The 25,226-nt window shown below is 48.6% G+C and overlaps 1 protein-coding gene across 24 annotated transcripts in view; it reads right to left on the bottom strand.

Annotated features, from left to right (window-relative positions):
* The window catches only part of MAP4 (microtubule associated protein 4), a 165,532-nt gene that overhangs the window by 7,388 nt on the left and 132,918 nt on the right, over positions 1-25,226 (bottom strand). For 11 of the 24 annotated variants that reach the window (XM_054818327.1, XM_054818326.1, XM_054818316.1 and 8 more), the window contains 9 exons: positions 19,166-19,266; positions 18,041-18,253; positions 16,391-16,568; positions 12,845-12,904; positions 12,358-12,680; positions 9,753-9,881; positions 8,109-8,201; positions 3,405-3,486; positions 1,343-1,455 (listed from right to left, as the gene is read on the bottom strand). In XM_054818327.1, coding sequence (XP_054674302.1) covers positions 1,343-1,455; positions 3,405-3,486; positions 8,109-8,201; positions 9,753-9,881; positions 12,358-12,680; positions 12,845-12,904; positions 16,391-16,568; positions 18,041-18,253; positions 19,166-19,266 — 1,292 coding nt within the window. The remainder of the gene's footprint in view (positions 1-1,342; positions 1,456-3,404; positions 3,487-8,108; positions 8,202-9,752; positions 9,882-12,357; positions 12,681-12,844; positions 12,905-16,390; positions 16,569-18,040; positions 18,254-19,165; positions 19,267-25,226) is intronic. The other 13 variants (XM_054818332.1, XM_054818330.1, XM_054818322.1 and 10 more) reach the window with 5 other exon arrangements.

The following is a 25,226-nucleotide window of genomic DNA, read 5'->3' on the forward strand; positions in this document are numbered from 1 at the left end:
AACAGACTCTTTGCACCCATGGGGATGGGGGGAAAAAATGCTAAAAATAATCAGACTAATTGTGAAGAGGTGAGAGTGTAGAACCTCAGTGAAAAGGCTAGCGACAGCAAATAGCACCGGGACACGGACCGGGCACTCCGGGGTACGCTGGCACCGTTCCAGAGTTCCCCATGCCCCCCAGCGCACCGGCAGCTTCGCCGGTTCCTGCCAGCTTGTCACCGAGCCCCGATTTGACAGGGTGATGTTTACATCAAGGACTGGAGACTGGAGACAGGCGAGTCCTGATGTGTCCCCAGCAAATATTCTGGCGGTCACCTCTTGCCCGGTTGTAGGGGGATGATTAAGCACATACCAAATACGCTTGTGAATTCTGCTGCGTGATCTGCTCTTTAGGACAGGGATTATTGCTTTCAGATTCACACGGCATTTAACACAATGGCTCAACCCGGCTGAACTCCAAACCCTTCCACAACACAAAAGTGCTCAAACAAAACAATGCAGGGACGACCGAGGGAACTCGGCGCTTGGACGGGGTTTCTTCCCCTCCATCTGTTTATCCTGCTGGGGGCAAAGGCTAGATCGCACTTTAACAGCTCCGTCGCCGGAGCGCGGCATTGCTTTCTCTGCTTCCAGAGCTCCCAGGCAATTCAGAAGCAGCGGTGACAACCTAAACAGGATCCCCAGCACTGCTCTGATCCTCACGTGGCGTGATAGGTCGAGCCCGCGCATCCGTCGCCGGAGCGGGGGTGATTTCCCTGCCCTAAGCACGGGCGTCGCATCGCTGTAGCGAGACCTGCGATTTGCAGAGCCGAGGCCGGGGGCAGTTTACGTTCTCACGGGGAGAAGCGCTGAATCCCAGCAGCGAGAGCGCAGCGATCCTTTGTCAGCTCAGACAAAGGGCCGCTGGGCTGCGGGACAGGGGATGGGCTCCAACAGGCTCCCCGGAGCTGCAGGGCGCCATCTCCCACCACACTTGGATCCCACCAGCTTTACTGCGGGGAGAGAAAAGCCAAAGGGAGGAAGGGCCACAGGCAGCTTCTCTGATGGGCCCACAGCTCACAGAGCGGTCCCTGCTCTCAGACCGAGAGGAAGGGTGCGGATGGGCAGCACGAGCCCTCCGAGTAACGCCTAGCAGGGAGCCCGTGCGGGCAGGCCACCGAGCGCTCCTAGCTCTCGCCTTTCCAACTCGTACCTGCTCCTGGGGTTCACAACAGAGGCCACAGAAATAAGTAGATGGCTATAAAAGGTCGGGGGTGGAAAAGCCGCACTACATCAACAGCAGGACAAGGAGAACCACCGAATTTAAACCCTACCCTGATGTGCCAGAGCTCGCTGCACCCACCTTCACGGTTCCTCCTGCTGGCAAGTGTCCCACGTTGTCCAGAGAACCCACTTTGGCTTGGGCCTTCTCCTTGAAGTTCAGCTTCTGGTTCTCAATTTTGACATCTCCTCCTCCTAGAAGAAGGTTGTGTAGGAGTGAGTTATTAACGGCTCCAGCACGGTCCCACCCGAAGAACCCCTGGGGACCCCACCGGAGGAGGGACAGGACCGAGGAATACATTTGCTGTCTCAGCCTCTCTCCAGTTAAGGTTCAGTTTAAAAACCAGCAGGATCCAAGTTGGTGGTCTGGACCTGCAAGCAAGCAGGGCTGCACGGCCAAGCTCCAGAGGTGCCCTCGGGCGGGGAACCGCACGTCCGGACAGACAGGCTGCAAGATACCCACGTGCCGGCTGCCTCCCTACGTCTGCTGGTGACTCTGCCTCCCCCAGCAGAGATGGGAAATGCCAGTGCCGCCCCGTTCCCCTCGCCAAGGTCCCTGCCAGCTGGGCCCATCTGCATAGTCGTCGGTGCTGGGACACGTTCTGCTCCTTTTCCTTAACCGCGTTCCTTTGCTCGCTTCGTTCCCACTCCTAATCCGTCACGGGCAGTTGTGGGGCTGCCTGGACCAACAGCTCCCTCCCTGCCACACAGACCCACTGCTTGAACCGCTCCGCAGGCAGCCGCGCGGGCAGGGAGAAGCCAAGTGTGGGCACTGGATGGACACCAGGTTCAGGAGAACCTGAAGGTCAGAAAAACAACCGTGCGTTGCCAGCAAGATTTTCCTCCATTTAGAACGCTGCAGTTCCCATTAATATGTAAGACCATACGTGCAGTCCATATTCCACTAGGTTTCTCAAAAAAACCCTGTTTAGATATTGCTAAGCACAACTTTGCGTCCCAGTGACATCATTAAATACTCAGTCCTCAGCACTCTGGAAGCTTGGCATGGCCAATGATGGAAACCAACGGATTCCGTCCAACAAAATCAGTGAAAACATCTGACAATGGATAATTCTGGATGGATTATTCTGCTTTAATCAGCCCTGGACAAGAGCAGTTATTGTCGCGCACAGCGTGTTATGACAGAGCACTGAACAAACAGAGGTCATGTTTGTGGCACGCCGTTCTCAAAGCGGGAGCGCGTTTTGAGGCACTGAACCGTGGTGCTCGGTGTGTAAGGTTGAACTGCTTTCAGCCGAACCGGCTGGCAGAAAGGGTGCAGGAAACTCCCAGGAGCAGACAAAGACAAGCCTGTAGCGTTTGTTCTCAGCTTTGGCCAGCGAACTTTGTCCCTCGTGCACCCACGTTTGACTGCCAGGAGTTTTCCTCTGCAGGTAACTGTCCTCCGCTACAGCCAAACCAGCGGCAGTCAGCGACCCGACCGTACTTCAGGGTGCTGCAAAGGGACAGGTCAACCAACCTGCCTACAGCCGCAGGACCTTGAACTTGAGGCTTGCCCACGCTTCAGCTGCGCGGTGGGCTGGTCACTGCTTGGCTGGGAAACCCGAATTTGCAGGAATTCACACAGAGTAAGTGCTGTGTTCTCAGTGGGGAGCACGTCATTCCCGCACGCTCATGCCGTAACGTGTCGTTAAAGAGCCAGAAGTGTTTTATATCAAAGGCAGGAGCTGCTACTGAACTGAAGGCTAAAAAGACCCTCGTGTCTGCTTGGAAGAACTGGAGGGAAGTTCCTTTATCCTTCCATAGCAGACACGTTCAGGGAGCTCCAAAGCCCTCTGTAAGCTTCCAGACTCCTGGAATGGTCATGCTAAGTATCCACCTTTTTTTTTTTTTTTTTCCCCCCTTCTTCTTCTTCTTCATATGGGGAGGGGAAAAAAAAAAAAAAAAAGAGAACTGAGTTGAAGCAGGAGATTATCTTCACAGGCATGATGACACCCCACATCTCCTAATGCCCTTCTCCACTGATGACGCCACCAGGAATTGCTGAGCAGCTAGACAGTACTTCTAGAAATACTTCCTGAAAGCAACAAACCCCTTAAGCTATTTCAGTCGCCATCCAGGACTATATTTAAATGACTTGCAATTTCCGCAGATAAATCATGAGGAAACAGTAAAATTTCTACCTGGCTTATGCTTGATATTTGCTTTAGAGCCACACTTCGAGGACACTTTGGAAAGGTCAACTTTCTTGTTCTGGATCTGCACCTGAAGAGGCAAAAAGAGAGAACTCAACACAAAGAAACATTTCCTGCGAAGCTGGAGGCCCGCGGGCCATCTCAAACGTCAGGTCACACTTAACGAGCCTGCACCCCTCTCCTACTGCATCATTTTCTCCTGGTGATTTCCCAGCCGCTGCATGCCGAACGCTACACTCAGCTTTAGCGTTACTCAAAGTCCTGCCCCAGCCAGAAGTGGTTAATGTGAGCAGACAGAAATCCAGACCAGATAAAACTAACAGACGGAAACCAGAAACGGGAGTCTTGAGTTCATGGCACGTTCGTGGAGTACAAAAGCACTTGGGAGAGGCACCGAAACAAAGCCAATCCCATGGCCGTGATCCCCAGACCGTTTCTGCCCAGCGCTGGCTCTGCCTCTGAAGACACGGGCCGTTGCCTGGGCAGCTCCAGGGCAGGTGTCACCTCACGGTTCTGCTCAGCCAGGGACATGCCACCAGCTCCAACTTTTTCCCTCTACCGTCTCCAACGTGCCGAGTGACGCACACCTAGTTGCCAGGCTTTAGGCTTTGTTTGCAGCCTCCTCTCAGCGGCCTGTCCTCCCTCCCGAAAACAGGACACCAGGAAGGATCATCGTGCCCAGATGGAACAAGCCGCTCGAAGAAGCTATCCTTCTCAAAGACAAAACACGAGGAGCGGGGAAGCTATGCCCCAGCATTACTTCCCTTAACATCGCTCTACCAGTGACTCTATACTGGCAAACAAAACCTTCACTGAAAAAAATGTACGGTGATGCAGTCAGGAAATCCCGAGATATGACTCAGTAAACGACCTTCTTCCAAGTCAACGAGCCAAATATTCTAGCGCGGTGTCTGTGGACATCAGTTTCAATTTGGGGAGAAGTGCCTTCTCTGGGGTGGGACAAAGGCGGAGTCAAAACGTCCCAGGTTTTATGTCTTTTTGCTCAAAAAGTATTTAATCTCCGACACCTGGACGGAGCGCATTGTACAGAGCCCCATTTCTGACATCTTTAAGATCCCTCCTGCAGCTCCAGGTGGGTGAAAAATTCCTCTATTCCAGAATGAACTTCTTGCCTAACTACCTGGAGATCTTTCATTTCACACAAACACAGGACAATTTATACCGAAGGAACTTCTGGCCATCTGGTCTAACCCCCTACTAGGTTGACACTAGAACTTTCTGTGGGAAAAATCTGGGGTTTTTTGGTAGCAATGTTAAGAGGATCACCTCCCCCCGTCGTGTCAGCAACCACCAGCTGCACAGAAAGTTCTGCTGCAGCTCATCTCGCAGAGAAAACGAACATCTTTCTTCTTGAATGTGACGAGAATTCATTCACTCACCAGCTACTCTAAAAGCTCATTGAGAACTATCGTGATAATTTGCAGTACCTCTTTCTCAGGAAGCACGAATCCTCCCAGTACTTGTGAAGAGGGATGAGTCAAAGCCCTGGTGTCTTGTTTGCTCAGAATCAGTAGAACAGCACAGTTCAGCCCCCTGCTACGCTGCTCCACGTTCGTGTACCCTGACTCAGTGACGCCAGGCACCCCGAAAAGGTGAGATCATGGCCGCTGAATCTGATTTCCTCGGGGGTTGCTAGTAAAGTTACTACAGCTTTTATAACGAGTACTTGTTTGCTTGGAACTGGAATAAAACAAAATTTACCTCACAGAAGGCATTTTAAATTAATAATGCTTGTTACCAGCTAGGGTAGACATACCCAGTTGTGAGTCCTCATGTTTCCTTCCGGGGATCCAAACAATTACACCCAAATGGAAGAGCATTTCTGGTAGGGTTTCTAACGTTAGTTGGTTTGAGTTGGCAATGGGAAGCACGTTTAAAGGCTTGGGCCTGCGTTTATTGAGGCAAATACTCAGACTCTGGTGCCAGAAAAAAACTTTAGGTCTGAAAGCTGGATGCAGAGGCTCGCGTGGGAAGCGCGGTCCTCATCCCTTTTAAGATTTTCTATCTCTGACCACTTCCCAACCCATCTAAGCAGGTCAAGCCAAAGGGCAGAGAAGCGTATGCACATTCCAAACCACGCTGTTAAACCTTCAACAACTTGTACGCTACCTGCGGTCTGTAAAATCTACCTCTTTACTGTCCCTTTCTTTAGAAAGAGAGGGGGAAAACACCAAAGCACAACAAAAGCTTTCACCCAGGAAATCCAACTATGTTTGTGTCTAGATATTTTTTGGCAAATATAACGTGAGTAGGAACAATATCTACTGCTGTTGAACACGTCTTCTTGGGTATGTGGGAGGGGAGAAGTTAGTCGTGTGTACAGAGGGCAAAAGGGGTACCCAAACAGAGCGTACCAGCTAGGAACCACCTCACGTAGCAGATGGCCATCACTCCTACCAGAGCAACCCTAAAGCTGAATCGTAATTTGCCACGAACCACAGCTCTTGCCCGCAGGATTCCTAAAAGCCTTTACTGAAGCAACGGACCAGAACAAAGGATTTTCCAGGCATCCCCATCAGCAGCGTGGTTCAGGAATTAGACATCGGGAAGTCTTCTCTCAGAAGTGATCATCGTAACGATTTGAACAAGAAGAGGTTTTGGAAGAGGACGCTAATATTGCAGCATCCCAAAGGGAGCGCGCGGCTATAAAAGTGAATACAAGGAAACGCTTTTATAGGAAGCTGGACCGGCCATCAGAGTGGGACAGGCAGTGCTGGGCTGGGGCGCTGGGTGGCTGGGAACGACCGCCTGAGGCAGGTCTGCGGGCATTTGGGACCTGGAAACAAGCACTTCGGTCGCTATTCTCAAAGCAAAAAGCTTAAGTAGTTGAGCAAGGAGAAAAAGCGCAGTGGTAAAAGGAGAGCGTGGAAGGAGAGAAGCAGCAAGCAGGCAGGCACTCGTCCCCTAGAGCTGGGAACGTCCCCAGGACAGGACACTAAAGAGGAAAGGACAGGGCTGGTGATTCATTAGAGGGAAGAACAGTTCACTAATGTAGTTAAGCAAGCAAGAAAAACATCCCCCACATTTGAATCACGTTTCTGTTGGCCTCAGAAAAAAAGAAAAAGTACACGTGAGACTCGTCCACTAAAAGGCTACGCAAGGTAGGGGTGGCAAAATCAGAGCGGCTCATAAAATACAGCTCCTTCGCGTGCGGGAACGGTGAAGTTACAGCAGCTGCTCTTTAACAGCACAGCCAAAGGGACTTCTGCCACACAACACGCGCCGTGTACAGACAGGCTGCTCCAAACCTGGGTGACAAAGCCAGATGAAATATGCCGTAGGAACAGAAACATGCATAGCTAAAAAAAAAAAAAAAGTATTATGAGAGCACCTAACTGCTATCACGGTCTCGGCATCGGTTTTTCTTTCTATGGCGCAGAGAATTCTCCTGCATGAATATTTCTACGGGAAGCTGCGTACGCACGTGTATGCACTCCTATAAACGTTGGGGGAGTCACGGAAATATCAAATAAGAACGGTAAATCCCACCGGTGGGGAACAAGTCTGTTGAGAGCCCAGATTTGGTTGCCTCTTGCAAAGATCTGCGGAAGAACTGGCCGTGTGAAGGTTCCGCCAGCTAGCCGAGCACACGTATGTTTCCCAGGAAAAGCGGCCGCAGTGGTTTGCACCAGCCAGGCCTCAAACAGATCGTGCTGGCTGTACGGCAACATTAAGTCTGGCCCAGACATGGAATATTTGCGCCTGGAACACTACGCAGAGCAAGGACGCCCCGAGTTTCATCGATGCTGGCACTGGGCACAGAGAAAGCGTCGCAAGATGCGATAGCTGGACGTGTCTCCTCAGGAGCCCGGCGTATTTAAACACCGACGGAAAAAAAACTTCCTTGGGCTTAAGTACTTCAGTGCCTTTTCAAAACCATCTGACCTTTGTACTTCTGCAAACTACCCCTAGCACGAAGAGCCCGGCAGCGAGCTGCTACGGCAGTGCCGATCTGCCTGCCAAACCAGAGTGGTGGTTTCAAAAGCTTTAGCGTCTAGAGAGTTAACGCGGGGGTTTTGCCAGACGCTTTCAGGATATAATACTCCAAACCTACACACAGACGTTACAAGATTAGCCTTCTATTTTAATAAGCTCAACTCTGCTGCCAGAGATACCAGTAGCCTTTAAATTTAGAAATTAATCGCAGCTCAAAGATTAAGTCCCAGAGTCTCTTCCTCCTCCTTTTTCGAAGTCTCCCGTCTTGTGAAACAAGAAGGGAAATTAATCTGACCCAGGCTTGCTCTGGTAGCCAGAGAGGAGCACCAGGCACTTCTAGGCCGCAATTCATTTCATCTAAAAAAATCAGACATCTGAAAGAGGTCAGGGGCCTCATGAGGTGCCTCCATTGACTGCAGAGGGAATCCATGGGGAACTAACTCCTGGGGTCAGCGATGCGCACGTCCTACATTTGGTCGCGAGTACCACGTAAACCGCGCGAGAAATCGGTCCGGTGTGTTTGTAGTACTATGAAACGGAACGCACACGTTCAACCTAGCATCCCACGGGGGAAAAAAAAAATAATAAATTCTCCAGCCTACAGGATTTCCAGAAGCCCTGAAACTCTGCTACGCCTTTCTGCCTGAAACACAGCATTCGTAAGACTGACATATAAAAACATAGTACAAGAGAAGGAGTTAGTAGAAAGACAGCTTGCCCAGAGCCCATACTTACATTCCCACCTCCAGGGACATGCTTAATATTGTCCTTGGAACCACACTTGGACTGAACATGGCTGTAGTTCGCTTTTTTGGAGACTATCTGGACCTGGAACGTTACAGAATGGAAAACAACACAAGGGAAGAGGACTGGTTAGAGTCGTCATACGGCAGGCTGGAGTGGATGCTCTAACACGGTGGATAAACAAGGAGTTGTGTTAAACTCAATCGAACTTTAGTATTAGGTGTGAAAGCAACTGAGGAGGACAGTGAGGAAAAAAAAAAAGTGAACGAAACGAGAGGCTGCACAGACAGTGTTAGTGCGAGAGCGTAAGCACTACCGTGAAGACCGCATCCCGTATTCTCTACGGCTCAGCATCACCGGGTGGGCGCCCGCCTTCCCCTACGTCCCCGGGAAGCTTCCCGGGAGCTCTCTGGAGAGAGCTGCCCCAGAGCAGGGAGAGCCAGCTCGGCTGCCGCCTTCCTCCACGGAGCAGGGCCGCGGGGTCTCCACTTCCAACAACGCTATGAGCTGCTCCGTGCCTGCGCTTCCCTTCCATCCGCCTGGATCGGCTCTGGCCGTGGGTACCGTCTTTCAAAGCCTCCGGGCAGGAAAGCCCGCTCTGAGAAACAATTCTTCTGATGAAGGTTGTCAAACCTTCAGTTAAATTTTATCGGACGAGTCTTAGGTTAATCGAATTGTTTCTCCTTTACATTAAAATGACTTGGACTTTTTCTAAACGCAAAAGGAATACACTAAGTGAGCTTTTACTCACAGAGGTAGTAACTGAGTTAGAGTGACAGGCCCGTGTTTACAAAGGTTAGTTACGACACGTGTTTAGTCTGGGAGTTATTTAACAGCACAAAACGTGGCAGAAGCTGTATCTAGAGCACTTTCTAGAACGAGGCAGTAAATTCGAAGCACAAAAGGAATCACCAGAACGTTCTCACTTCAGCGGGTTTCCAAAAGCTCCTTGGCCAGTTCAGAAAGACTGGATTCAGCGCAACAGCAGCTCTGAGGACGCACTCATGGCGCGGCAGCTGATGATGCGTTACTGACCTCTCTAGGGCTGCAAATCCCGTCCGGTCGTTAACAGGCTCTGCCCGATACTGTCCGAATTAAAGCAGCGCTGCGGGCGCTCCGGCCTCACCCCCCATCCACTTGTGACAAAATATGACGTCACGACCACCAACTGGTGACCGCCTAACGCACGGAGTCAAAGAGTTTGGACGCAACTGGGCCAGGAATATTGCAGGAAAGATATTAAATCCTTAATATTCTGCAATCTTAATGAAAGCAAGTGACACTGAACTAAATCTCTCTCTCCCTCGTTACAAACTACTGCTGCGTGCGAAGAACCGGTCCTAAGGGAAACCTCCGGCTCAAAGTCAGGCCTAGCTACCTCAAAGTGAAAACGGAGGTCTCTGCTCTGAAAACATGTACATTTACAGCAGGCACGGAGAAGGTACCTACGACAGCGATCTCGGAACGTGTACAGTAACTGAGAACATCTCAGGGTTTACAAGAAAGAGTCGGAAAAGTGTCTGTGCAAGGAAGAGTGACACTGACAGGAGAAAGCAGAAGAGTGGAAGGGAGAGTGACTCAAAATGGAAATGTTTGCCTTCATCTCCCACAGAGAAAAGTCTGAAATAAACTCACTTTCCCATTGGGCTGTTTTGGGGCACCCTCTTTTGATACGGTTGTTTTAGTAGTAGCCATTTTAGAGACCGCATTGGGTTCAGACTTTCGCGCAGCAGCGGCTGATTCTGGCTTTTTCTCTATTTTCCCCTAGATGGAGACAAATGGATGATTTCAACCAGCAAAAGCAAAAGTGTGGGCAGGGGAGTACGGGAACACAAGCTACCCGGATAAACTTAGTGGCACAGATGACCCAGGAGAACTTCTGACACGCTGTAATTCTCAGGCAAAGTAGAATCCCATGCCCAGGAACAATAAAGCTAAGGGGGTGGAGGGGAAGCGGCATCACTCAGACACGGGATGAAACAGGCACCCTGGGGTCATAAAGCAATAATTAAGTTCTCCATTTCTCAGAAAGCTCGTGGGTGCCCTTCACGAGGCATCTCCCCAGCGGTCACGATGGCAGGTCTCCAGGTGACCCCAGTACATCATATTCTGCCAAAAAATCAAACCCAATCTTTTAGTAACCCAGCAGCAGCGCAGGACCACCTCCTTCGCATGGGGGAGGACATCATACAGGTCTTAGAGGCAAACACATCCACTGGCTGGTTCTCTTCGCCTTCGAGCTCCAAGAGCTCTGCTGGACACAGATACGCTGTGCTCCCATTTCGCATTTCCCACCCACACCGATTTGACTCGGGCTTTGAGATCAGCGGCTGACTTAGTTTTTAACTGTGCTGAGGCTCTGGCCCAGGTTGCCCAGAGAAGCTGTGGCTGCCCCTGGCTCCCTGGCAGGGTTCAAGGCCAGGTTGGATGGGGCTTTGGGCAAGCTGGGCTAGTGGAGGGTGTCCCTGCCCATGGCAGGGGTGGCACTGGGTGGGCTGGGAGGTCCCTGCCCACCCAAACCAGTCTACGAAGTGGAGGTGGGCCTGGTTAATCCAGCTAAGCAGAAAACTGAAGGAAAATTTACAGGTTTTTAGAAAAAAAACTACCCGAGAATATCCGTTAGAATATCCATTCTTCTGCTAATCTGGATCCAGATAAGAGCAGCAGAACTTGCATTTTTTGTGGGGGTCAGCATAAATCCTGTATTTCACTAACCTACCAGCAACAGAGTGGGAAACTAAAACCAACCCAGCATTCCTAAGGCATTCTCATACTCTAAAACCATCCCAGCGTAAATAAGACTATGAAAAGGACAATTCTTTTAAAACTGTTAGGATTTAACAGTCCTATGAAAATACTTAGAAAATAAAGGACAGTCCAATTAAATTTAAAAATAAATTCCCTTAAGCTGACACAAGGACCCTGTAAGCTAAAAAGCTCTGCAGTCCTCACAACCCTAGCGCAGCTGGAAATAACAGAACAACCTCACGTGTTCTTTTTGACCAGATGGCAGGCGGCTTTCTGAACTTCTGTTTGGTTTCAAGCTACAATATACAGCGTACGAACGGGTGACCCTCCTGCTTGCTTCCACGTTTTTCAGCGGACTTGCTTTGCCGTTTCCAGAAACTCTGGTTTGGGGAGTGGAAGTTTCTGTCCGCTAGAGCTCGAAGCTCCGAGGACTGCGTTACGATATTGTACGACTAAGATACTCCTAACGCTGAAGAATAAATCGATGCTACATCGATGCTGCCTGTGACATGCATCATCACAGCCCAAGAACGCCCTCGACTAACGTGCCTGAGAGGAGATTAAGGCTCCCAGCATGAAACGTGCTCTCTTGGCATCGGGTTAGAGTTCTATCCCGAGTTATTCATTACTGCAGACCTGCAGCAAAGATAAGCGGGCAAATTCGTTCCACTTTGTGGAAATTAAAGCCCTCTGACTACGGGCGAGCTGCTAACTCATTTGGCCAGGTAAAGATGGGTGTATCTGTTATACAACAGCCAATAAAGCTTTTATGATTATGCATATCCACAAATTTATTTAAACCCTCAGAAGAGGGCTACAGGTCTATCCCTAAACCTTTATTGTTTATGTGGTTGATATTCACAGTGAAAGTGTAATTTAAGCCCACTACCGATTGAGAGCCTCGAGTTTTACCTGTGTACACGCCTGTCCTTACAGCTGATCCAACACTGCCCTCTCCTTTTCCTGTGGCCATCCAAAGAGCAGCGTACGCAGACCCACTGCATTTCAGCCTTAGGCCTGACAAGGTGAACAGAGTCCCCGTTCCTAGACCTGGGAAAGGTGCTGTGGAACTTGCTTCTGAATCCAGATTTCCTGCATCGTAGTGCGTTATTCCACCTTCTGTACCATTCAGCAGACTCAATTCCTCTATTCAGAGGCAAAGTTTTGGAATATAGACAAGGTTTTGAGCTTTCAATACCAACTGGTCTCTACGTCAGGACGTACGACAGAAAAACAGACCCGCGGAGTTCTGAATTCCTGTACGTATGCCAGTAAAGACCGTGAAGGCTCTTAAGGCGGATTCCTTCTGTACACTACTGTCGCTGCCTTGTTAATGCCTTGTGCATAAACCAAGAACCCAAAGAGGAGCTCTGCAGAGCATAAATGAGAAGAGCAGTGAGGATACAGCCACCAAAATTAGCAAAGAGCACCCCTAATGCTTAAGAGCTACCGTTCCAAAGCGCATATCGTTATCGAGTTTGAGGAAACTTACCTTTCCTCCACCAGGCTGATGCTTAATATTATCTGTTGATCCGATTTTGGAACGTACGTTTTTCAGGTCTGGAGCAGAAACGCTGCTGGTCGGGCGAGGTGGCTTGGAAACAGCGCTGGGTTTAGTCGGAGCCTTAGTGGTTGGTTTTTTAGCATCTGCTGTTGGGGTTGAGGTTGTGGTGGGTTTGGTTGCAGCAGGCTTGGTTTTGGGACGACTGGTAGCTACTCCAGGTAAGGTAGGCGCGCTGGAGGCGGTGGTAGAAGGAGTGGTGGCACTACTTTTCACTGCATTTCCAGTAGCGCTCTTAGGGCGGCTCAAGTCTGCTACAATTATCACAGTGATAATTGAAGGGAAAGGGGGGAAAAAGATGGGTCAGGTGCCATTTACACAAACGTCCTCGGAGTCCTAAAGACGTGCAGTGGGCCGCTTAATAAACATGGCCCCCAACAAGGAGGATTTGCTGTAGATGGAAACTGAACAAAGTTACCTGATGGCGACTTTGCAGAGGTTTTCTTCACATCTGCAGGCTTCGCGTCCGTCTTGATAGCTGCCCAATAGAAAACACGCCGATTAATATTTCAGAGAGCGGGCACCAGTTTGCACAGACGAGGAGTCCGGAGTCCCTGGGCTCCCTGCAGCTCCTCACATCCCGACGGTCCTCTTTACCCACATTTCTCACGTGCCGCTGGAAATAAAGCATCTGAGGAATTAACTGCTCCGTCCGAGCACCTGCCTGAGGCCCTCCTCATTACGACAGCAAATCTCACGTTTTCCAGCAAAAGGATCAATTCACCACTCGATGCTGCCACACGCCTGAGGGATGGTTTGCATTTTGGTTTTTTCTGAAAATAACTCTCTGAATCTGATGGCACTCAGTAACATTATTTTAATCCCGTCCCAATTGAATTCCTTAAAAACCCAAAGCTCCCTTCTTTACTAAATAGCAAAAGCAAAGCCACGTTTGTCCATCTACACCCTTGGTGTTATTGCTACATCAGTTCTAACCAATGCCAACTTTCTTGCACAGACATTATTGCATGTATTTTGGTCCCTATTATAATTGTATAAAACCAAAAATCAATCGATAAACTGAACTACGCCTTTGGGCAAACACGAACGACCATGACCCGATTACATTCCACATAGAGGACAGTCTAAACCAGGAACGCGTCTGTATTTCTCAGAGCAGAATAAAACCATACACAAAGTTGACCAAGGAAAAATCGCAGACTGAAAAATATCAACAGAATCTTATTTTAGAGAGCTCTTTGATAATGAAATTCTAGCTTTTTTACTGTCAATGATGGACAACTTTGGCTAAAATCTGCTTCAATTCAATAGCCAAGGGAAGGCAACATTAAAAACAAAAACCAAATGGAAAAAAATCAAAGTGAGAAATTATGAAAAACCCCATCTTCTAATATTTAATTTCCATTAACAGTCTTAGATTTTTAGATAACTCAAGTAGCTGGCAGGGTATTTTCTGGAATGCCAACACACAAAAGAGCAAGCAGAAGAGGCAGATAACCATAGGCCAGGTTACTCCGCATCGCCCCATCCAGACCTTGGTAAAAGCGTTCAGTTAAAACACCACGGAGAAGACACTAGCTAGCGAGACGGAACACGTTTGGGTAATTCAGTAAGGTCTAAAAGACAGATATATAATTAATAGTAAACACTTAAAAAAGGTCCTGTCAAACCAACCTAATCTCATTCCTTGAGATCCCAACTTTAATTGGGAAAAACTGTATGGACAGAACAGACTTAGTTTTGTACAAAGGCAAGAGGACTAAGTTGTTCCTTTCTATAGAAAGAGACGTTATTTCTGCTCGTGTCAGTGGGGAGCCAAATGCTGGAACACTTTTGTCTGTGGTGTTAGCATGCGATGTCGAAAACCTGGAGAATGATAAAGCTACTGGGAAAACGGTTTAAAATGACAGTCAAAGACTTTGAGCTTTTTCTGATCTGGAAGAGAAGTGGTCTTGTACAAACATAAAAGTCATTTTTACAGGGAGGAGAGAAAATAGGAAAAAATTAAAAATAATAATTAAAAAAAAAATAATAATCGAGCACTGCATAGCCTGTGGCCCTCATTTAGTTCAGAAAGTGGCTGGCATTCAATATCTGAAAAAGTGAAAGCATATAATTTCAAAACAAGCCGCCACACACACATTTTTAAACAGTGAGAATGATTAAACATTTGAGCAAACCACGAGGAAGTGAGAGTCTCTGTCTTTTGAACCTGAAAAGCAAGAACAGACGTCCTTCTGAGACATCAGCTTTAGCCAGAAACTTGTTATCCGTCTCAACGCCACATAATGAGAAACTGAACTGTGACCAGGAGAGGTCCAGCTCTCCGTCGCCTCCATCTATGGATCTAGCTGAAGTTGCACGTGCTCTACCTAAACGGAATCGTTAGCGTTCGGCTCGTTGCGATTCCCGTTCAGGCCCCACCACGCTGTTCACCCTCTAGCACACCCTTGCTTTCTCCTCTTCCCTTCTCTCACCAGTCCCGACTCCCCCCTGCATCTCCAGATCCAGACAGACCAGCTCGAACTCCTGATGGAGTTTCTCCAGCTGACCTCATCTCTCCCTCGCCCACCCAGTTCTCACTGTGCTTTGGCAACGGCCCACCGCCCTCGCTGGTGCAGAAGCCTCTTCCTCTGTACATCTTGCCGCTTGGAACACCCTTCCTGCAGCTCTGCATCGCTGACTCCGTCTCTTTTCAAATGTCATCAGAAAACACTTCTTTGTCTCTCGATTTTGGAAGGAGACATTAACCGAACTCATTAAAACGTATTAAGCATTCTGGGCTACAGTTTGAATGAAAGACCACACAAAATTAATCTTACGAGGACGTCCACAGGATCAGTTAAGATACACGGCTGTTGGAAAGCGCAAGGCTTCCTCTACGCAGGATTAATTAGATTTTCCCCTAGAGCATAAAGCATGGAGTGTACATCTAGCCTAAAATATTTGAACATAGTTAAAACGCTACTCCTCTTTTGGGAAGGACGGGTTATGAATTCATGCTTTGGGACTCAGGGAACAAAGCAACCAATACGCATTATTAGTTTTATATGTTTATTGGCAAATTTTGCCAATGAGGTCTAGTCATTTGAAAAGACTCGAGAACATTTAACTATATTTTTATCTGACGTTAAATCTCTCAAGCTCCATTAAAATGGGTGAAAACAGTGTTTTCATGATGCTAATATGCTGCTCATGTTTCACGCTGAGCGTGTTAAACTGATGGGAAGGTCCCTCTTTGGCACCAGTAGGAGTGGGATACAGTTTTCTGATGAAGCTGATGTCATTTCAGCTCCAAATTCTTCCCGCACTCGTAAAAAACCTCCACTTTGTTCAACCTTTTTTTGTTTTTCAGATGCACTAGCTTGAGTGCTTCAAGTCCTCTTTGGAGATTTGCTTTTCCCAAGTTTTAAACTGGTTTTAGTGTTTATTCTGTTACTATGGCAAAACACAGAGGTAATAGCATCCTTTTTCTGAAATCAAGCATGTTCGGTAATAGTATTAACCCTGGATCACACACAGCTGATCCACGTTGGCCTTGAAAGTCATTCAGATTTGTTCTTGGAAGAGGAAAAAGGTTTGACCTACGGTCTCTGTGCCTTGGCACAAGATCCTGTCTTGTGTTGTATTCAAAGGGTTGAGGTTTCAGCTATCGCTAAGCTTCAGGTCAACCCCTGACTGACAGCGGAGCCAGTTCACACCTCTCAGAGGTACGGCTTAGCCGCGGCTTCTCCCGAGTCGCGACATTTCAAGGGCTTCCCCCCCCCCCTTTTTCTTTTCTTTTTTTTTCTTTTTTGAGCCTGAAGATTGCAAGCTTGTTTATTAGAGACTAATTTTAATAAACTGCTGGGGCCAGAGGATAACCTAAACACAAAAAAAAGCAGTCGGCGTACTGGAGTACGTGAGGAAGACATCTCATTGTGACCCAAGGGTGCTACTCAAACTGGAACCGGCAGCTGGTTAGAAAGAGCGGTCTCCTGAAGAAAACCAAGGGAACACTTACACGTTGGCCTCTTCGGCGGAGAAGTAGCAGTATTTTTCGCGGCAGCAGCTGCAGTGACTGGCGATGCGGCCGTTGTCCTAGGAGTAGCAGAGGTGCTCCTGACGGTAGTTTTAGGAGAGGCAGATGATGGAGGCTTTGAAAGTGAGGTCCGCTTGTCCGTGGTCTTCGCATCTGCAACCTGAAAATGAACAGGCTACATTAAAGCCGGTATCGCACTGGCAGCCTCTTCAAAGCGTTTGCCAACAAAAAGCCTGAAATCAGTGGAAATTGTTTAAATTCTTCAAAACGTAAGCTAGGGACCGCTGAAACACTATAATGCAGAAGACTAAAAATACGGTTAAGGCAAGCTGAAGTGACCGACCGCAGTCGGTGCAGGACACAGAGCACAGACCCTGCTGAACATCAGAATCCATCCAGACCCGTTCCAGCATCACCGTGCAGAGGCCACTTACAGATGTGAACGGGGGTTTGATTTCTGAACAAAATGGGAAACATCACTCCACTAGCAATAATTCTGGGAGAGATCTCTCTCCTTCCCGAGCAGAAATGCTTCCTAAGCTAAGGCGACGTTTATTAAAACACTGTGGACATAAGAATTCGGTGCCTGTGGTTCATTCCTCACTTGGAAATCTGTTTCATGCCCGTCCCTGGTAAGTCACTTGTTTGTAAACTGATCTCTTAAGTATTAAAACATCGAGTTAATGCATGGAAACAAGTGAGATGAGATTTGGATTTCATCAGAAAGGGAGTCACAATCATGCAAAAACTTCCACAAAACTGAAGACACTGGTTCACAGAAAACGTCCAGATTTACGCCTGTGCTGTCATACCCTTTCTGTTATTTTTGGGTAGTTGGTTTTAAAAGACACCCAAACGCAGTTATTTAAGCTAAGTGTGTAGTAGAAACCCTAGCATTTAAACATCGATGGAAAGCTTCTGAAATAGATTTTAACATTTTGAATTCTTCTACTATACAGTAAGTTAAGACTGGGAAAATTCAAGGGACATTTCCCGTTCTTAACATTCTGTGTGGTTACGCTACTTCAGCTTTAGGATGCAACACTAACCATTGTCCACAAATCTTCTCTTACTGGAGAATAATAAATCTCCACTATTTCCTAAGCACATCAGTGTATTATCTGTTATCCTTCTGCAGTTTTTCTAAAGGCTGGACGTCATAAAGAGACAATCAGTGGGAAATACTGAAGTGTTCAAACTGATTTCCCCCCCCCCCCCAATATTAGTATCGCAGCTCTCTATTCGCTTTTTCTATGCTTTTGTCTGGATTTAAGAGTTATCCCATGTTCGTAGTGCACGGCTATTTAAAACCCCCTCCTCCTTTAGTAACGGAAAGAAATAAAGAATTATCTTGTGTACTTCACGACAGCTCACAAGGAAAATCGTGGTAACGGAGTCAAGTTTTCTCCTCTGCGATGACACAACTGAATGCTTGGGATCTGATGCCATAAGTGGGTTAACGGCAGCTGATACTACTAACCGCAGCTCTCGTAACACAGTGAATCACGCTCCTGATCTCACCCTCCCATGGTTAGCACCAGAATTACGTTTTGACTCTTGGGTAAGACAGCTGGTACGTTAACACGTAAGTAAGTTCTCGGAGCTCCCAGACAAAAGCAAGTCGTTTCTTACCTTTGGTTTAGTCTCTTTTGGAGTTAAGGTGGAGGGACGTGTAGTACTGGTGGCTGGGCGTTTAGTAGTGGTGGCTGCAGTAGGACCTGCGGTAGGGCTCGTGGGTTTTTTGTTTGGGCCAGGCGTGGCAGAGGCTGGCCGTTTGGGGCTGGTAGCGGACAGGGGCCTGGCTTTCGGTGCGGCAGGCTTTGTAGATGATGTGGATGCGGCAGGCTTTACGTTTTTTCAAAAAGCAAAATCCAGTATAAAAACAACAACAAAAAAATACAACGAAAAATAGCGCATTGTAAACCAAAACTTTTGAGCTGCAAGAACATAAAAATGATATTTTAAATGAATCAAACAAAAAAATAATTAGCTTTCTGTTTTCTGAGCGCAACAAAAAGACCAAAATGAAGCAGCAGAGGAGGGCTGCCTTCGGAGCCCAGTGGAGTTTTGCCATTCAACTCAAAGCAAACAGGATTTATTCCAGCGACATCCAAAGCAACAGAAGGAATCGCTGGTAAAGCCGGGATTAGTAATTGGGTGTTCCTGGCACCTAGTCCTGCGTGCAATACCCGGGACATTGCTTTCCAATTACATGCGCACAGCGGATTGCAAGCTCTAAATCCTCATCTGATCAACTCCCGTGGCCATACGTCCGCTGCCCGCACGGGGACGAGGACCCCCCGCCCTTGCCACCGCTCTAAGAATTTGGGGGTGGATTTTGCCGAATGCTGAAAGCAGGGCTCTCTCGTGTTTCAGAAACAGCCCTAAAATGAGAGAGTATCAGACCCTGAGCAAGAGCTCTGAATGCTAATTGTAATGCAAATACACGTGCTGCAAACAGCTAGGAGAGTATCAGCGCGGCAGAAGCGTTATCATACGCGTTTACCACTTCTACACCACCGATCCCGACCAGGGAACGGTAATTTAAATAAAGCTTACCACACATTTATTACATCCACGTTCGGTCACACTGCGACGGGCCGAGTTGTTTGTTTGCAACTTCCTAACTGGGTGTCTTTGTTTCGGTAAAATGGCAGCTCAGAAAACAGAACTTGTGTTGCCACAGCTTAAGAAGCAGAAAAGCTGGCAAATGAAGAACCACAGAGGCAGAGACACTGAACGTGAAACGACACCTACCTTTGTCTTCTTCTCAGGGCTGGGAGGAAGCTCTTTGTTGGGAGGTGCTGTGATGTCGTTCCCTGTCACAGCTTCAACTGGTTTGGTCTCTTCTGCTTTCACTGGTGGGGGGGGGGGGGGAAGGAAGAGAGACTTCTTAAGTTTGAGGGGTTTTTTAAGATATAATTTTGGTTTTGTATTACTCAACACGGTAGCAGGAGGAGACAGAACTGAAACAGTTACAGGTTGGCTGTTTCTGGAAAATTCCCCCCAAACCAGAATATCGACAGGAAGAAAGATTTCTCCCTGAGACAGGGCAGGTTCATCCAGATGCCGTTAGCATCCAAATTCTCATATTATTCCAGTGGGAAAAGACAGCCGATGAAGGAAACTCCCTGTTTAATTAAAACAGCACACCTTCCCGTCTTTCAAGTCATTAAATTAAATTGCAGGAACGCTAACGGTGAAGTTCTGACCTCCTCCAGGTTTGACACTATGACTTATCCTGAAGCAGGGCACTGTTTCCAAGCTCTCCCTGTGGTTACGGCCGTTTCTTCCTGACCTTTCTTCTGCCCGCACCCACGCGTCGCAGCTCTCCGCGGGGAGCCGGACCGCTAACGCGAAAGGTCCCGCAGCAAAGCGGGAACACCGAAATCTCGTTCTCACGTGCGTGGATCATACCGACCCTCCGTAGCGTGGAAACCGTCGTGTCACGCCAAACCAGTCTCTAAAGCATGTTTTGGTGGCGGTGCTGGGTTGACGGTTGGACTTGATGATCTTGGAGGTCTTTTCCAACCTTAAAGATTCTAGGATTCTATTGTCCAGCCACCAGCGGAAGGGTAACTACTGCACTCCAAAGCAAACGATGTAACAAAACAATGAGTAGCAGCTTCACCGAGTTTTCTCCCTAAACCTCACAAACCCCACAGCAGCACCATCATGCTGCTCTGCACCCTGAGACGTGCAAGAGGCAAGTTCCCTATAAAGAGCTTTAAAACACTAATTCTCGGCGGTGCTGCTGTACAGCCACCCTGCTATGAGCTGTCTTCCCCTGCAATTCCTGCGGCATTTGAATTTTACGAAGGATACGGTGCAAACAACCCATCACAAATTTATGCCTTTTCCTTTGTCATCTGGGGATTAAAATAAAGCCTGTCTGTGTCGGATGCTTCTTTTTATAGCAACGCAACAGATTGCGATGCTGTGGTGCATGCTAAGGGCCCATCAGAAAATAGCGTACCAATTTCAACAATAATAAAAGGGTCTTTTCCACATCTTTGGAAAAATTACTATTTATATCGCACATTTTCTTGCTTGTCAGTGTTGAAAGCAGAGTCTCAAAGGACAGTTCAATTCCAGTACAAATGCCACCGCTGAAACAAAATAAAATCTTGCCTTCCGCCCGCCCCGGCGATGCTCAACAGCAGGACGGTTTGTCGTTGTTAGTTATTTTTCTGACTCCAGGACAAGTTTAGCAGCTTTTTTTTTTTCCCCCCTTGCATTGCATTAGCCCATCCCCAGCCATTTAGCTTCCAAGTCACACTAAATGTTTTGCAGCACTGGGTTTAGCATCCTAGGCATACAGAAAAGACTTGTTTCTGAATAACAACCCTCTGTCCACGCACTGCTCTCTGCTCCCGGGACGGCTTCAGTTTGTATCCTGCCAGTCTCAAATATCTCCGACATCAAGGCGACCTTCCCTCCGTTGGAATTTACCTTTCATCTACTACCTGTTGTTATTACTTCAGCTAATTCAGCGGCAACAGTAAACCTCTCGTTTGATATCACGGCATCCGCGCAGCAACGTGAATTTGTGCCCAGGGAACCTAACGCGGCTCCTCAACAAACCTCAACTTCCCAGGCATCAGGATTTAAACTCCAGCAGCTTCCACGCTCCTCAACTAACGACAACACAAATTTCAAGTTATTTCTTGGTACTTAATCAAATACAGGCTACTATACAAGAAATTTGGAGTGAATAACTTCGACGCACAAAATCATCAGAGAGTACATTAAGGTTCTACAAAACAAAAAGGACTTTTTTTTCTTTTTTTTTAATGTAAACCAGAAATGTAGCATCATGAAGCAGGTGGAGCTACACCGCAGGGTAGCACGCATAGAGGTTAAGCAACTTGCATCTATAAATAATAATAATGACGATAAGCCCAGGAGAGCTGGGCAGGGAACCTTCCCATGTCGGGCACCAGGACCATCACCCACATTCCACCTCTCGTAGCCTCGGACATAGCGGGGTACCCAGCCCCAAGGGATTACAGGAGGGTGGTTTCCTTCTGCGCTGCCTCCATTTGTGTAACGACCCTTTGCTTTCATTCATCGTTTAATTATGAGGCCATTCTCTGCCATACAGCGCAGAGAACTGCCTGGGAAGATTTCCTAGTTACAGGGAATATTAGGAAAAGCTGCCAAATTTTAATCCAATTTGTTCATTAGTCTGCAAGAATTATTTAAGAAACTTTTCAGTTTGCTTGTTCCCCCAAGCACGGCAACAAACCTCTGAAAGACACGTCAAAGATGTTTTGTTGGGAGCCCGAGCAGGGCTGCTCCTCCGGCCGCCACAGCTCCTGCTCCTCGTGCTGCTCGCTGACGGAGAAAATTCAGCTCTGCTGAGTCAGCACCCAGAGCCGAATTACTCCTGGGGGAAAGGGGGACGGGGGCTTGAAGGAGAGAGGGAAGGACATTCCACTCCGGCGTCTCCCACTGACAAACTCGAAGGCATAACCCCGCCATCGGGTACTTTCTGCCTGCTGCGCCGTGCCATTTTGTACGACCATCCTCGTGCTCAGCTCACCATCCGTTACTCACCGAGTATGTTTTTAATGGTGGAAATCAACCTTTTTGTAGGTGTCAGTTCACAACACCGCAAGGCACCGCTGCTTCGCAATTTCTAAGAGTGACGCTGGAAGAAATCGTTCACATCTAGGCGCGCCAGAGAAAACAAATGACTCCGCAACCCACAAACGACAAACTCCAGAATTTTGTCTGGGGTTTTACAGACATCAATTATGAAAGAGCAAACCCGATAAGCGGTGCTTACGTCTCCCTTAACAGCAACACCAAGCGTCCTTCAGACGCGCTCCGGCCGGCAGAAGGAGGGATGGTCGGGATTCCCAACGCGCTGCACGGAGGAGGGACCCCGGGGTGGCCCGGCACTTCTCACGTGGACGCCGGGCTTCGGCCACTCCGTATTTATGGTACCGATCTGCCTCCAGGTGACTTTAGACGAAACAGGTCAGTTCGGAGAAAAATGCTAAAGACAACTACCCTGCATCTCACAGATAATTGCAATGCTTTCCTTGACGAGGTTTCGCTCTCATCTGCTGCAGGAGGAGTTTGACACGGGCGGATGCAGCCTTGCCTTCTCATCTAAAACCTGCTCAAATTCACCGAAAAACCCCCAAAGCACCCCATAGCTTGAACCCTCTTGCTGGTTGAAGCCTCCGGTGTTGCAAAAGCAACAAGTGTGTGTGGCAAAGGCACGCTGAGGCCGACAAGTTTAGAAGCATATTTTTAAAACAAATTTGTCACCAGAAACCAGATACGTGCCATCGCCGGATGAAGGACCCAGCAAACAAGACCACTCGGTGTTCAGATGAAACTGAAGTCAGAGGGAAGAAGACTCCTAACAAATAAGCAGTGGTGATTTTTCAGAATAAATAGTAAAAATGAGATTATCTGTGGCAAAACGGACGCTCCAAAAAAATAAGCTTCAGCTCCTTGTTATAAAAGGAGACAATACTCTTCCTATAGATCTTAAAAATTACGGATAACGTAACGTATATTTGTCTCTCATTGGCAGGGCGAGACATAAAAAACCACTAATGAGGAAATTTATAATTCTGCCTCTAACAGCAAATAAAGCGGGGGGGGGCATCCGCGCAGCCGTGGGGTAGGCATCACGCCCCCAAGGCAATGCTTCCCGACTTCGGTACTAGCAGCCACTCGATACGAGTAATTTACACAAAAACCCTGGTGTCTGAGGAGACTCTTAACATATTTTATCCTTAACCTCTTACTTCTGCGCATGCTGCCACTCTCTCGGTGGTTATCAGCAGCAGGTGAGTTGCCACAAGAACTGTACTGTCTTAGAGAGCAACCCAAGGAGATGATGCAATGGTTTTAAGAACGGTGTCCTTTTTTCCCCAAAAAGAACAGACTGTAGAACAGCTACTTTATCAACCATATAGAACCCCCGAACCCCAGCCTGGTTTGGGTTGAAGGGACCTCCCAGCCCACCCAGTGCCACCCCTGCCATGGGCAGGGACACCCTCCACTAGCCCAGCTTGCCCAAAGCCCCATCCAACCTGGCCTTGAACCCTGCCAGGGAGCCAGGGGCAGCCACAGCTTCTCTGGGCACCCTGGGCCAGGGCCTCAGCACCCTCACAGGGAAGGATTTCTGCCTCACATCCCATCTCCATCTCCCCTCCTGCAGCTTCAGGCCATTCCCCTTGGCCTGGCACTCCCTGCCCTTGGCACCAGCCCCTCTCCAGCTTTCCTGGAGCCCCTGCAGGGACTGGAAGGGGCTCTAAGGTCTCCCCGCAGCCTTCTCTTCTCCAGGCTGAACCAGCCCAACTCTCTCAGCCTGAGGTCTCCAGAGCAGAGGTGCTCCAGCCCTCGCAGCATCTCCGTGGCCTCCTCTGGACTCGCCCCAACAGCTCCGTGTCCTTCTTGTGCTGGGGACCCCCGAGCTGGACGCAGCACTGCAGGGGGGTCTCCCCAGAGTGGAGCAGAGGGGCAGAATCCCCTCCCTCGACCTGCTGCTCACGCTGCTGGACACGCAGCCCAGGACACGGGTGGCTTTCTGGGCTGCCAGCGCACGTTGCCGGCTCATGTGGAGCTTCTCGTCCCCCAACACCTCTGAGGAACGCCACTCGTCAGTGGTGTCCACTTGGACATCATAGAAGACCAAAGCTGTCCTCCGAGGCTCAACTTTAATGCGTAAATAGACTGTCTATAATTTATTTTTAAAAGCTTCCCTGTTTGAACAGCGAGTCTCTCTCCAAAGTTTCCTATGCAGCACTAGCACAGCTCAGGAGAACACCTTTCCATGCATTACAACTGGTCCTTCAGCCCCAACCCATTCCACTGCACCCACAGCAAACTGTCATCTGCTGAACCACAGGATCCTGATGTCAAAGCTTTTCCTCTGGTTACCCTCCCTCTGGGAAGCCTTCCTCTCATCAGGAGGAGGTCAGAAAATGGAGCATTTTCCCCATCGTATCACAAAGATGTACAGAACCTCTCTCCAAATGAATAGCGAAAAAGTATGATGATGGAGAGTTGGGCTGATTTTAAGCTCTGCTGCCTGAAAACCACAGGCGCCCTTTGCCAAAGACCAAGGACCAAGCCAAACCAAAGTCAGTGCTTTGACGGAGCTTTGCAGGTGCTAAGGGGGGCTCCGCAAAAGCAGCAACAAGGGGGGGCAAAAGCTGCTGAAGTCTGTTTGAGAACAGAACGGCCGGGCAATAGGAAAGGACAGCAGAGGTGACGATCACCCTCACGCTTCTGAATGAAGCAGCAGAGCAACGCGGTAAGGAAGGGTAGGGCGACACGACCTGCCACCCCACTCCTCCGAGCTGTACCAGCCTAACGTAGAAAGAAGGATTGCAAACCCACCTATTGAAAGCGAAGACAGAACTTTGTGGTTTTAACCTTGAACTTGCTGCTCCAAGTGCAGTTAATACCCATTGCACAGGGTTATCGTGAGAATCCAGTGATCTGCCCGCACGGACGTAACAAAGTGGTCAAGCAATGCAGGTTCTCAGAGCAGTGAAAGGTTGGAGGGACCTGGGAGGTCACCAGCCCACCCCATCCCTCAAAGCAGGTCCCAGGAGATCAGGCTGCTGAGAGCCATGGCCGGTATAATTTCCCAATATAAGGAAAAGCTTCTCCAATGTGAGGGAGGTCACAGACTGGAAGAAGCCCAAAGTGAGATCTCCAGCCCTGGAGACATTCAGACCTGGAAGGGACACACATGGCCCGGAGCAACCTGATCTACTTACACATGGTTTTAAGTCGGGAGTTAAGCCAGAGACCTCCAGAGCTCTGTTCCAGTCCAAGTGAC

This window comes from Grus americana, chromosome 2 (genome assembly GCF_028858705.1).
Source record: "Grus americana isolate bGruAme1 chromosome 2, bGruAme1.mat, whole genome shotgun sequence".
NCBI lineage: Eukaryota > Metazoa > Chordata > Aves > Gruiformes > Gruidae > Grus > Grus americana.